This window comes from Rutidosis leptorrhynchoides, chromosome 6 (assembly GCF_046630445.1).
Source record: "Rutidosis leptorrhynchoides isolate AG116_Rl617_1_P2 chromosome 6, CSIRO_AGI_Rlap_v1, whole genome shotgun sequence".
NCBI classification, from domain to species: Eukaryota; Viridiplantae; Streptophyta; class Magnoliopsida; order Asterales; family Asteraceae; genus Rutidosis; species Rutidosis leptorrhynchoides.
The window spans coordinates 104,514,118-104,527,075 of NC_092338.1; the positions used below are offsets into that span (position 1 = coordinate 104,514,118).

At 34.0% G+C, this 12,958-nt stretch overlaps 1 protein-coding gene across 4 annotated transcripts; it reads right to left on the bottom strand.

Annotated features, from left to right (window-relative positions):
- Window positions 1-4,013: 4,013 nt before the first annotated feature.
- On the bottom strand, window positions 4,014-12,563 carry LOC139856087 (uncharacterized). Of its 4 annotated transcripts, XR_011761665.1 has the most exons (21): window positions 12,425-12,563; window positions 11,522-11,847; window positions 11,217-11,393; window positions 11,050-11,133; window positions 10,917-10,976; window positions 10,578-10,622; window positions 10,108-10,307; window positions 9,561-9,995; window positions 8,990-9,113; window positions 8,710-8,907; window positions 8,532-8,621; window positions 8,303-8,365; window positions 7,467-7,541; window positions 7,285-7,335; window positions 7,057-7,134; window positions 6,820-6,954; window positions 6,591-6,698; window positions 6,420-6,485; window positions 5,947-6,249; window positions 5,784-5,849; window positions 4,015-4,804 (listed from the first exon to the last, which is right to left on the bottom strand). XR_011761665.1 is itself a non-coding variant. In XM_071845322.1 (19 exons), exons 2-19 carry the CDS (start codon window positions 11,801-11,803, stop codon window positions 6,181-6,183), a joined length of 2,340 nt encoding a protein of 779 aa, XP_071701423.1. In that variant the 5' UTR covers window positions 11,804-11,847; window positions 12,425-12,563; the 3' UTR covers window positions 5,167-6,180. The 4 variants fall into 4 exon arrangements, 1 of the variants encoding a protein (XP_071701423.1); XR_011761664.1 differs by having other exon boundaries at window positions 4,014-4,804; window positions 5,784-6,249; XR_011761666.1 differs by lacking the exon at window positions 12,425-12,563 and having other exon boundaries at window positions 4,014-4,804; window positions 5,784-6,249; window positions 11,217-11,385; window positions 11,522-11,659.
- Window positions 12,564-12,958: the final 395 nt, after the last annotated feature.

Here is a 12,958-nt window from a genome sequence, read left to right on the forward strand (position 1 = left end):
TCGGACCAACCATTTGCTTAATATTTCCCACGTATCGACTTTTACTACTTTCCACTGTGAGTTATAGCATCCCTTTTTACTTTAACTATTTTGTGAACTGAGAATACATGCGCATTTTACGTTTTACATACTAGGCACGAGTACTTAAACTTTATATATGTGTGGGTTATACAACGACATAAACTTTTCCCTTAGCTCGGTAACGTTTAGTCATTGGTCTTTGAACCGGTGAACGCGAATCTTAGATATGGATCCATAGGGTTTGACATCCCCACTCGGGCTAGTAGCGCTAGCATTTAACGGGTGTTTAATACTTCGTAAACATACGCACTCACCAAGTGTACTTTTAGGGGGTGTTATTTACGTTAAGTTAGTTACCAAGTGCCCACGGTTATACATATACTTTTCATACTGTTTTGAAACGCTGTTTGAAGCACTGAAATCTCGTGGCCTACCTTACATTACTGTTATACTTAAACTATAGCTCATCAACCTTTGTGTTGACGTTTTTAAGCATGTTTTTCTCAGGTGCTTAAGGTTTGCTTGCTTCCGCTGTACTAGTCATGCTTTGTAGACACCCGCTGCGCTTATTAGAGATGTCACCGCATGAAACGTTTAATTTGCATTCAAACAATGTTATTTTTGAAACTATGTATTTGTAACGACCTATGGGTCACGTACTATTATTTTTGCTTGCTATTCGTAGAAGCATACTTTCGGATGTTAAACATTTTACGTTGGTTAAAACGTCACCTTTATTCATGAATGCAAACTTATTTTGAAACAGCATATAATATTTGACCTTGTAATGATCCTGTTGTTGATGATTCGTACACGATGGTTTTGTACGGGGCATCACAGTTGTTCATTTTATGAAAGTTGCCTCTTTTATCGTTGAGAAAAAAAAAGGTAGTTGATTTTTTTTTGTAAAAAAGAATTTTTTCCGACATCTTTTGGTAACATTAAAGAGTTGGTTCTTTTACGAAAGTTGCTTCTTTTATCGTTGGAGACAAAAAAAAAGGTGAAATGACAAAAATAACCTTGATTACTATTGATGAATAGTGCTACAGAGTTTTGTCTTTTAGATAGTAATAGTAATAGTAATTATTTTTAAGTCAGAATTACATTTATTACTTGTGTGATTTGTATTTAACTAGTTTTCGAACCCTCGCTTCGTGCCGGGAGTTCGGTTTTCAATGTATTTTATTACGTTTAGTTTGTAAAATTATTTCGTGGTTAACGATGATGTCATTGAAGCGCAACTCGAGTCGAACTAAAAGGTGTAACCCGTCAAAGATTTAAATGTTATTTTAAATTAACAATATATGTGTATCTCCGCTTTTCGCTATGAGATTGTTGACTTTTAAAAATTTAACGCAATTAAGCCGTTATCTTATATTAACACTTCGTTTGATTTAAGAGTAGAAGATTTACTGAGATATATTCAAAAAATCACTAAATAATTAAAAAATAATAATAAGACCCATATGTGTTTGTTAATAGATAAAAATAGTTACGGAGCCTGCGAGTGAAAAATCAACGTGTATGAAAAGTACCCCAAATATTTAGCGTTTTTTAAAAAGAATCCGTTTTGCGTATAGTTAGTGACATTGTGTTCGTAAAATTATTTCGAGTTTAACGATGGTGCCGGAAAAATTTACCTCGTTGCGAGCGAGAAGATATGACCCGTTGAATATTTGGGTGGAGTTTATTTAAGAATTTTTTATGAAAATGTTGATTTGACACTTAACTCCCTGTTTGGGGGAGCGATTTTAATCTTTGAACAAAGTGTGGGATTTTTTTGGTGAAATGGAATTTAATTAAAAAAAAAGGTGAAAATGACAAAAATGCTCCTGATACTATTCATCATTTTTGTCTAATAGTTAATATAGTAATAGTAATGCACCTGAGACTTCTATTTTATTCGATTAATATTAAAAGATGTTTTTAATTTATTAAAGGTATCGACAGCTTTTAGACGGTCTTTAGAGTTGTAGACGGTCTTTAGAGTTCATTATCTATTCCTTTCTAAATATTACTTGTTCAAGTGTTTTGACTCATTTAACATCTAAAATGAATAGCTTTAGATAAACGAGTTATAATTGCCACAAGTGGATATAAATGTAACAGTGATTAAGCATATTTATAGTTACACACTTTTCGAAAGTAATTAGTTGCTCGCACACATCTTAAAACGTGAGCATGTTACACCTATCTTCGCTAGCAAATCTGATGATTATTGTGGGTAATAATTAATATGTAAATCTTGAACTATGTTTCGGGTGTTTATAGTAAATATGACCTGAGAAGCATACGAAGACCGCTTTTACATGGCGTGAGCCACACAAAAGTGACGCCCAAAAGACGAGGTGTCATGAGGTGTCATGTGAGTTGGGAGGTGGGTTGACGCCTTTAACAGGACGTTACCCATGATGAAAAGGACGTCAGTCAAATGGATCATCACTTCACAGTCAGGGTTAATATTAATGGTGGTCTAAGATAAAAGATAAAAGGTAGAAGATTTTTTCTTTTCAAGCTACCCGAGAAGGCAACTAATCTGACCCCATACTCTGATGTACGCAACTCAGTATGAACTCTCTGGTTGTTTACAACCCATCACTAAATATTCATCATAGACGGGATTCGAACCTGAGATCTCTTGCAAGAAATTTAAGGCTCCAACCACTGAGCTATCTTGTGATGGTTTAATGGTGGTGTAAGGATCACAAAAAAAAAAATTAAAAGAATTATGTGCTTAATCTTTTGTCAAGTACATTAAATTATCAAATATAAAAAAGTTCAAAAGTCATGCTTGTTGTTGTAAATGGAAAAAAGAGTACCACTGTTGTGACCCAACGTACAACTGTACATTGCAGACCTACTATGTATAGAAAGAAGATATACCAAATATCAGTGACAGTAAAAAGGTGGAAGTTCATAGAGAACCATTGATTGTACGATTTTCTTTACTTCTTTACTTTTACTTTTCCATCTCGGTTTATTTTTACAGTGTACTGTAAACAATAAGAGAACGAATCCACCTACAATCTAACCTTTCTTGTTTTGGATTAATCCCACCATCCCCTATCACCCAAAGTGGTCCACTTAGAGCAGCCAACTTTTATGCTTTGATAACTTGTACATTACACCACATCACTACATCCACTTGGTTCTAAACTAAAGTGGTCTTTATGAAAAGGGTCTGTTTCACCCTAGTAGCATAACATAGTGTTTGGTGTTGCATTTTATGGGGACACAATTTGACTAGTTACATGTTGGTATTGACGATATAATTTACATATTGGAGACACTATTTTAAGTTTTTGACTAGGTACTTGGGATCATATCCTCTCACAAGAGATCCAACCTATAAACCTCACAACATATTAAGGTGATCAGAAAAATTGGGAAATTGTCAGAAACGGATAGAATCAAATAGCCCAAACAACATGCTCTAACATAAGACCAAGTGTACCTTAGTACTTAAAACTAAGTGGTAATAGAGGGAGGTGCCCTAGACTTATATACACACATTTGTTTCTTCTCATATCCGATGTGAGACTTTGGTTTGCACTCCAACAATGATAACTTAATAACCTGATTAGACAGCATACTTCCGCGTAAGAATATTTCTCTTCCCCAAATAGTCACCCCGAATAGTCAGAAAACCTTATCTATTTACCCTTTTTAAACAATTCCCTCCAATAAGATGATCAAGGCAACATTCCACTTGCGGAAATATTTCATGTTTAAATACTACTACCACACCAAAGATTTTGAATAATCGAACCTAATGACGGAAATACAACGATGGACTCGAAGAGTTAGAAAGTATCTTTGAGAAACTTTTAAGGGGACTATTGACATCTTATATTTTCGATTTTTCGTCCCCTCAAAACGTAGTAGAAGAAATTAAAGAAATTGTCCCTCTATCGATAAATGCTAGCTCTGCCACTATTTGTAACCATGATTTCCAGATATATAAATATAGTCTAACAAATGCACAAAATTCATATAAAACATATACTAGCACTTTTCATGACCCTAACAAGTTTTAATTATGAAATTTGATGCCATCACACATGTGAAATAGTCTAAAGGTCCATTTAAAGACCACAAAATCTCAAGCACAATCCATAATGTAAGACGTGCAGAAGCAGGAATTCGTACTTTATTCTGCTACCTCCAGAAAAATATTAAGAAACTGATCCCATCATTAATTTATAGTGCTGTTTCTTCTGCAAATCCACAACCACTACCACCACCTCCATTCCCTCTTCCCAACCCCACCAATCTTAAACTACATATCAATTATGCTTCAAATACTTGTACTTTATGCCATGAAATTTGTTCCTTCTGGTAAAGATCTCATCCGAAAACTATGCTACTGTGGATACTGATTAGGACCACAAAATGCATTTAAACTTAATTTGACCAGCACACATGCACTTTGTAACCTAAAGAAACATAAACTCTCTAGATACACACAGTAATGCAGTGTTAATAGGACCACAAATGCAAAATTAATCTCGATTGACCATTAAATCTTATTCTATGAAGGATGATTTTCACGCGCACTATATCAAAACGTGGAAGTTTCATCAAAAATGAATGAACCAAACCTAAACCACCACAAAACAAACCAAGTGAAAGCATGGATTGTAGTTTTGTGTTTTAAATATGGAATTTTGCATGTCGTTTTGGGGAGGGGAAGCTTTCAAAAAGTATGACTTAGGGGCTGTTTACTTTTTTTTTTCTTCTGAATTTGCCTCTTATTCTGGAGGGGTGTTTGATTTCATGTCTCCTGAAAACAGATCAATTTTCATATTAAGTGGCAGATCAAGTGACAAAAAAACAACAATTTTACTTACTGAATTAAGAGTTGTACGAAGACAAACCATTAAGTGGTAAGTAAACAAGCCCTTAGTTGAGGGATTGAAAATGTAATTTGAGGTGTGTAAAAGGAAATTTTTCAGGCTCATAGTGGAGTAAAAAACACTAACAATACAAGCTATAGACCAAACAACGCAACACCTAACAAAAAGAAAAAAAACAACAAAACAACACCGACCAAAATCTGAACCTAAAGACAAAGTACCTAACGCATAAACCACATTTATTTAATGTGTATATGTAAATATGTAATATGTAATATGTAATATGTAATATGTAATATGTAATATGTATGTTCATCTAATAAAATCTCTCAGGTGCATTTATTGAATAACTTACCTGTTTCTAAAGCTTCTCAAAGCAATAGGTTGCAGAGTGGACAAAGACTCAATTATTTCTTTCAACACACAGCAGCACAAAAGTTTGTAAAGTCACATTCATGACTCCACTGACATCTGCACTACTCACTCTGGTGGTCTCTAATTAAAGTCCCAAAATTTCTTACCACCCAAACTCATGCTACATTTTTTAACCTCACTAACAGGGCCCACTTTTCAGTTCCCATTTCTACATAACTGATGACATCATCAGGTATACCCCATTTCGTTTCATATTTGATTTGATTAATAATAATATTAGGAGCTTTTCACAAAACGATTAGATCGGTAAGGCCACGCTGGCCCCAACCCACTCCCGAAGGGCTTATGCCAGGCTATCAACTCAACCGGAAACCCAATCATGTGAGAGGCTTCACAAAGTCTTCCACATGGCGGGCCCGAGTATCAAAGGCACGGGTATAGAAGCTCATTGGTAATGAAACTGTGAGCTCTGAAACAGCTACTTTAGTAAAATTAATTTCTTTTGTATAAGGGAATGAAATGAGTGATTACCAGATTGAGTCATGAATGAGTCCCTTCGCAATATGCAACTAAGATCCTTGATACACCAAGATGGTCCTTTCAAAAAAGAAAAAATAAATAAACAAGTCAAGGTTACCAACATAAGATCAAAATATAGTTTTTTTTTTTAGCGATAAACTAGAAGATAATTCACCCTTGTTTGGAACTTGAAAACTTGGTTGATGGGGCACCTTGGATACCGCTAGACCAGATCCAGTTGATTAGACCTGAACTTCGATTTAATATAAAATACACATGTATACATTGCAAAGGTATAAAAACAAACGCATATATTATTTTTAAACTTGGTGAAAACAATATGTTCCAGAACTTGTATTAATTTCCTATAATTATACATTCCAATATATTCCAAGCTTGAATGATGGTACTAATCCTTCTGGAAAAAAGATAAGACCAGATCTGTATGTACAGAGAAGAGTTGTGTCTCTACGAAAAGCTGCCAGATAAATTAATAAAATAGCACATGTTAGTATGCTTAAAAAATAAAATACAAAACTAAAGAAATAGTCCAAATTAGTAGTTAATTTAAGACTATGAAAATCATCAGCCAATCATGAAGTTATATAAACTGTTCATAGAATCATATATAAAAATCAACAAGCGCACCTTCATAAAAGGTCGATCACGACTAGGAAAGGAGTCAATAAAACTTTCCTTTAACAACAAAGATACCTGGGGTCCAATTGAATGAGTGTAAGATACATGCAAAACGATGCGCTTACACCACTTAAAATTAGTAAAAATTATAGCATTAATGAAACAAGTGGCAAAAAGGACCTTATCATCATTGGACTGAACATTTGTAATTGTGTGAGAACGTAAGTTGGAGCAAAGAGAATCCAAGTAAGATCTTAATACTCTGAGAAATCCCTTTGCAGCTTCAACCTGTGTCAACAATAAACGGAGTCATTTCATTCATTTTATTGAACTTAAATCATAAATAAAAGTACTAAAGGAGTAAGCTAACAAACCACAATTAAATAGATTTAGAAGATTGAAAATATACCTGCACATCGGTGCAATCATAAACTTGTCTTTTTTTGCCTAGATAACTTTCACCCACAAGCTGAGAGTGGTATGGACTTAAGGCTGCATATAACTCCTTGTGCCGGGGTAAATGTGGTAGCGAAGATGATTTCACCTGCATATAATGCACCCATTATCAACATCTTTAACATTAACATGAAAAACATGATGGGTTTTGCAAATTGATTTCATAAACATTAGTTCTGAGAAGACTTACCTGGTTCTTGTTTGCATCAACAAAAATAACATTAGCTGATTTGGATTGTACTTCAACTGTTTTGTACTGCACACCAACCTGTTCAAAATACAGTTAGACTAAAGAACGGATAACCACATTAACTAACTACTTCAATATATACATTTTTACGTTATAACAAAAAAGGTAATGTTAGGATTAGCAAGCAATTAGAAGAAACGAGGAAATATTACGTGGGTGAGAACTTACAACAAATGGAACAGGTGCATCCAAGAAATCCAGCATGTCATTTGGCAAAACCTACAAGGTACATACACGAAGTTACAAAAAATTAAACTTGATATAAAAATTGAAACTTTTATTCTTATAATAACTTAAAAGCCGTAGAGGAAGTGTGCATTTGAACCAGTAACGAATGTTAGGGCCAGTACCGGCATTAAAAAGCTCTGCCAGTGGTAGGGACGAATCAGGGGGATAATTGACAGGACTGAAGCAGACAATATTCCCTGCAGATGCAACGAATTCGAAGTTAAGATAAACTACAACTTTAAGCTAGAGGTGGAAAATTGGATGGGTTGTGTTGACCCAAAACACTTTTTTTTTTTTTTTTTTTTTTTTTTTTTTTTTTTTTTTTTTTTTTTTTTTTGAAAGGCAATGTTAGTGGTTAGCTCACGAAGTTAATTCACGAAAATCCCCCCCCCCCCGAGACTCGAACCCTGGTCTCCTCGAACACCATGTTAACATGGTGACCAATGAGGCAAAGCCCCATTGGCTGACCCAAAACACTTTAATCCAAAACTTAGAAGTTGAAACAACCGGTTTATCATATAGGATAACAAATGCTACTACTCCAACATTAACTACTAATACATTATCCATTAAACATTTTGAGCGACTTTCAACCCGTTTGACCCATTTTTTGCCAAGCAAATTTTCACACTTACCCATTTGACCCGTTAAACATAATCCGAATCAACCATTTATAAGTACATATATTAACTACTACTCCAATATTAACTACATTGTCATCTTTACTCTGTATACATCACATATCCCAAAGCTGGAGTCTCAACATGAAGCATTAAAAAACTAAATTAACAAAAAGTTCAGATGAATTAATAGTAATGGTTTTGTGCATTTCTAAAACTGGACCACAGTTAGTAAACTTGAAACGGAGCATCAGTTCACATAATTAAATCAGAATATAAATAGGACAACTCAGAAATCAATCTCAAAAAAGCTACTTGCACTTGGTGATAATTTGTACCAGATTAGAGCATACGAACACAATTTGCTTCTCCAACAAAGCACCTGCAAATATTGTCAAGATCTGTGGAAGATAAAAGACAATGGGAACACATAATAAGTACTGAAGACAGACAGAAATCAAACTAAATACACAGAACGAAAAAGAATGTGAAAACAGAAAGAACACGTTAAATTTGAGAATATTTAACCATTTAAAAAACGTATATTTGAATAGGGATTATATATACATGCTCAAGACGCAAGGAGGCGCATAGACATGCAATTGCCCAAACTGACATAGCAGCTGCCTCCTCTTCCACTGCAATTGCACTGTGAGCCTACATTAAAAAAATCTTAATAGTGATGTAGCAAAGCTAATAGAAAATAAAACAAATGAGATCTGACAAAAATAATTTTGTAATCTACCTCTACGATTTCAAAATTTGTACTGCATGACGTCAAATCAATCGTTGAGTCAGCAATATGTAAAACTGTCTCATCAGGTCTATAAAATTCCAAAGGATGAAGGTGCTCCAACGGGTGGAACTTGACTGTTGAGCCTTTTGCAGGTAGACGTAATCGGTAGTACTCGCATACTATCTGTAACGATCCATGACCATTCGTCTGCAAATATTTTGTATTTTAGAGAAAAAATGATATTTTTAACACTTTGAGAATTCAATTCAGGATCTATAAATGAATATACCTTGGCCCAATCAAGAATCTCATCATGTTCGCTATCTTCTTGACTAGAGAATGATGTATCATCAGTTTCTGCTGAATCGAGCTCACTCCTAAAGCTTTTATCTTCACTAGGTGAGCCCTGAAAACTGCATCAAAATTTAGGAAATATCAGAATCCTACTAAGTTTCCAAAGAACCATTCTTTATATATATTCAAACAGCATAAATTATTATATTATATACAAACATATCAACGTCAATGAAAACATATATAAAATACTAACATTCACCAACTATACAACCAGGTGATTTCGCATATGCAATTGCAACACACTTCGAACTAATTATAGAACAGGATCAGAATATCACATGGTGTCAAGGTTGCAAAAATCGCTACTTGGAGTACTCGGTAACTCGCGGAGTACTCGGATGTTGAGCAAGTTTGACTTTGACCGATTTTGACTGAGTTTTGACTAACTTTCCGAGCAATCCCGAGTTTGACCGAGTACTCCCCGAGTTGCAAAAAACGACTAATTCTGAGTGCTGCAACTGCATGGTGTGGATATTCAAAGATATTAATAGATGCAAGAATACCTTGGGGAAGAATCTGAGCTATCATCATGCTGAAAACGTAAAAGAGGCAAAAATGCATCTCGTATATGTCTTTGAGTTGGCTGATTGTTGTCGGTTATATCAGAAACGGGACTATCACAAAAATTAGAGATTGGTTCAGCTAAAATAGTTTCTTGCTTAGATGAAACCATTATTGCTTCAGGATCATTAAATACATCACTGGCACTTTTATCTGAAGATTGAGATTCTTCCTTATGGGATTGACCATCTATGACTGTTTCAGTAACCGAATTGTAACTGCTTAACTGAACAGTCTCTGTGGTTTCATTTAGTTCAGCTGAAACTCCACTTGTTTTGTCTTCTACATATAATTCTTGATCATACACAACAGGAGACTCGAGATCTAAGCCGCTAATACTTTGTCTTAACCGTTCCAACCTTTCTTCGGTCGAGATGCTAATAAAAATATTACAAATTATGCAATATCAGTGTTCTATCAAATAAAAAATATAATTATAATTATAATATGTACACATTTATTTTTTTTATATACTTATGTTTGACAAACCTATTCAATACACCAAAGTGAAGATCAAAAAATGGAAGCCTTGAAAGAATACAGTAACATCGCCGAGTTGTTAAAATGTGACGGTTCAGTCCTGGGCGAACAGATTGTCCATCTGACATCATAGATATTAATCTGGATGGTTTTTGCACCAATTCATCAGCTACTAGACAGCAGCCATACATAATTGAATCATCTGCACCCTATGTAACGTTATAATTCAGAACCCAACAAAATGTAGTGATATAAGAATGAATTTTGTATTTGTTTCAGCGTTCAAGTGGAACCTTTTTATTTCATTTTTTATTTCTTGACAAGTGATGAAAGGTCTACAAGTAGTATACTCGATCTAAATTAATAGCTCATCAATCAATTGACTAGAAAGTTAACAAAAACCAGTTAAAAAGTACAAAAAGTTCAAGAGCTAACATAAATATGCCCGAAAAGATTAAGTGTAGGGGAATGTGAATTACCTGTAACCTGAATATAAAGGCGAGGTCACTTTGTTTAAGGTGTTCCTGCATAATTACCAACATTTTAGCAAATGATATTTGAAGTTAAAACTATGCAAAGGTTAATACATTTGAAGTTATGGTTTCTATATTCCTCATTTCCTTGTTTCGCTATAAATATCGCGTAAATAATAAAATAATCCTCACAAAGTTATCATTGTTCAACAAGTTTATCATTCAAAAATATAGAGTTCATCGATTAAGAGTAGGAAGACCAAACCCATAATATGAGGCTTTCAAACGATTCTGGATGGGAAAATAACCAACTAATATAGTAAATGGACTCGGTATAACATGTACCTGCCCAAGAAGTATTTCATTAAGTTCACTCATAGACGGAGTTCTTTCAACGGCATTAACCTGAAATCACAATTATAAACTTTTTCATATAAATACAACTGTTTCGGTTAAATAACAAACTAGCGTGCCTAACCTCCAGTCCACCAGGAAAGCAGAACGAAAGGAGATCCTTATACTTTATAGGTAGCTGTTTATCTGGAGGGTACGCAAACAGAACCTGGAAGCAAAGTAAAAAATCATATTATTATTTATTTTTTTAAAGAAAAGTTAACACATTGTGTGTGGAGTCGAGGGCAGCACCTGAGGCTCGATACTTTCGAGTTGATGATCGTGAACTGTACTTCGAAGACTTCCCGAACCTTTGAATTTTCGGCCGACGTACTTTTCCTCAAGTGACTGAATCTCACAATTTGGATGAAGTCCAACTACTACCATGCTCTCGAACAGCCTTGTTGGTTCTTTCAATATCCTGCGATGCTGAAATATTCCAAAATTATATAAACAATGACGGCCTCCACTAAAGCGAAGTAAAGTATGTAAGAACACCCAACCCTAGAAAACCAAACAAACGATATTGTTCAAGTCTGCGCAAGAGAGGAACATACCAGGGACTGTAACTGGAAGCTTGCCCATTGACGTTTTTGGGTGGTTAAAACTTCCGGGTTGTAGATTCTTCTTTCTTCGGTAGGGCCCGATAAGCCTCTCAGAGCTCTAAAAACTTGATTTTGAAGCTTTTGAAGATGTCCACCACTGTCCTCTTTCGATGAGTATACAACTGAAGGCCGTGTCGTTGCAGCCCGAACAGCTCGGGCAACATCCTCGGTAGTTTGCGTGAAAAATGAAGCACTCCAACCCGGACTATCATCCAAATCTTCATTCTTTTCCATGAGCGCAATCCCTTTTTTTCAGCCAAACCAGAAAAACTATTTATCTGTACAAAAATGCCATCACCAATTAAGCATTACATCACTTAAATCATTAAACATTACATCACTTAAAGCTTTCTTTGACACGAGAACATGTGATTACGTTTACAACTGAACCGATTTTCGCAACTTCATCTCCAATTATAATAAATAAAAAAAATTCATAATTTTAATAATTAATTGAACCATATGGCTTTGCTCAAAATTTTAAACTCCAAAATTCAATCAAATTAAGAGCACCCTAACTCAGCTTCTACTATAATCAACATATAAGTTAAAGTTATTAGCTATCTTTCTTTTATATGAAACTTATACAACTTGCATACACAAAACCTAGATATTAAATACCCTAAATTTCAACATATACGGCCAGTAAAAATAAAATTATACTTTGATCATACAAAAAGTTATGATTAATAAAAAACTGATTCAACAGTACGATGACCAGAATCAAACAACAATTAACAACAAGGAGCACATAATTGAGGGTGAATACTGTCAATTTAACATAAAGAAGTAGTCATGATGTAATTAAGCAGGTTATTAATTGAAGCAATTAAGCAAGTAAACGTAAGCACTCACCTGAAAACTCGTTGTTAATTATGATAGATACAGATATACATGTATGTATATGTATGTGAAATTGTGAATATACGTATAGCTTTGTATTTTACACAGGAGTTTGTTCAGGTCAGGCGACCATATCAAAGAAAGAAGAAAAAAAATGAACCTGATTTTTATGTTTGCAGTCAACAAGAAAACAACTTGCACTATAACATAACACTAATTAATTAATTAATGAAGCATTTAATATTATTTAATTAATTTATATTTTATTATATTAATATAATAATAGTAATTTAAAATTAGTATTTTGATAACTTGGTTTAACAAACATAATATTGTAGTTATCGAACTAATTATCATTTGATATCAAGTTTCTAAGATCTATTTTGTTTACGTGTGGCTTATACTATATTAAAATTTAAGTCAAAGGATTCAAAAATGTAACGTAGAGTTGAAAATTTTCAACAAAGAAAATAGTACTTTTTACGTTGTTTAAAAGATAGTATTATCTTTTATTTTTGTGAGAAAACAATTATATTTATCAAATAT

Excerpts from the sequence above, each read along its gene's own strand:
- LOC139856087 (XM_071845322.1), bottom strand. The coding sequence starts at position 11,803 with ATGGAAAAGAATGAAGATTTGGATGATAGTCCGGGTTGGAGTGCTTCA. Across the intron at positions 8,908-8,989 it reads AGATTCTTGATTGGGCCAAG|ACGAATGGTCATGGATCGTT; the intron begins GTATATTCATTT and ends AAATATTTGCAG. Across the intron at positions 7,135-7,284 it reads ATGCACCTGTTCCATTTGTT|GTTGGTGTGCAGTACAAAAC; the intron begins GTAAGTTCTCAC and ends TATTTTGAACAG.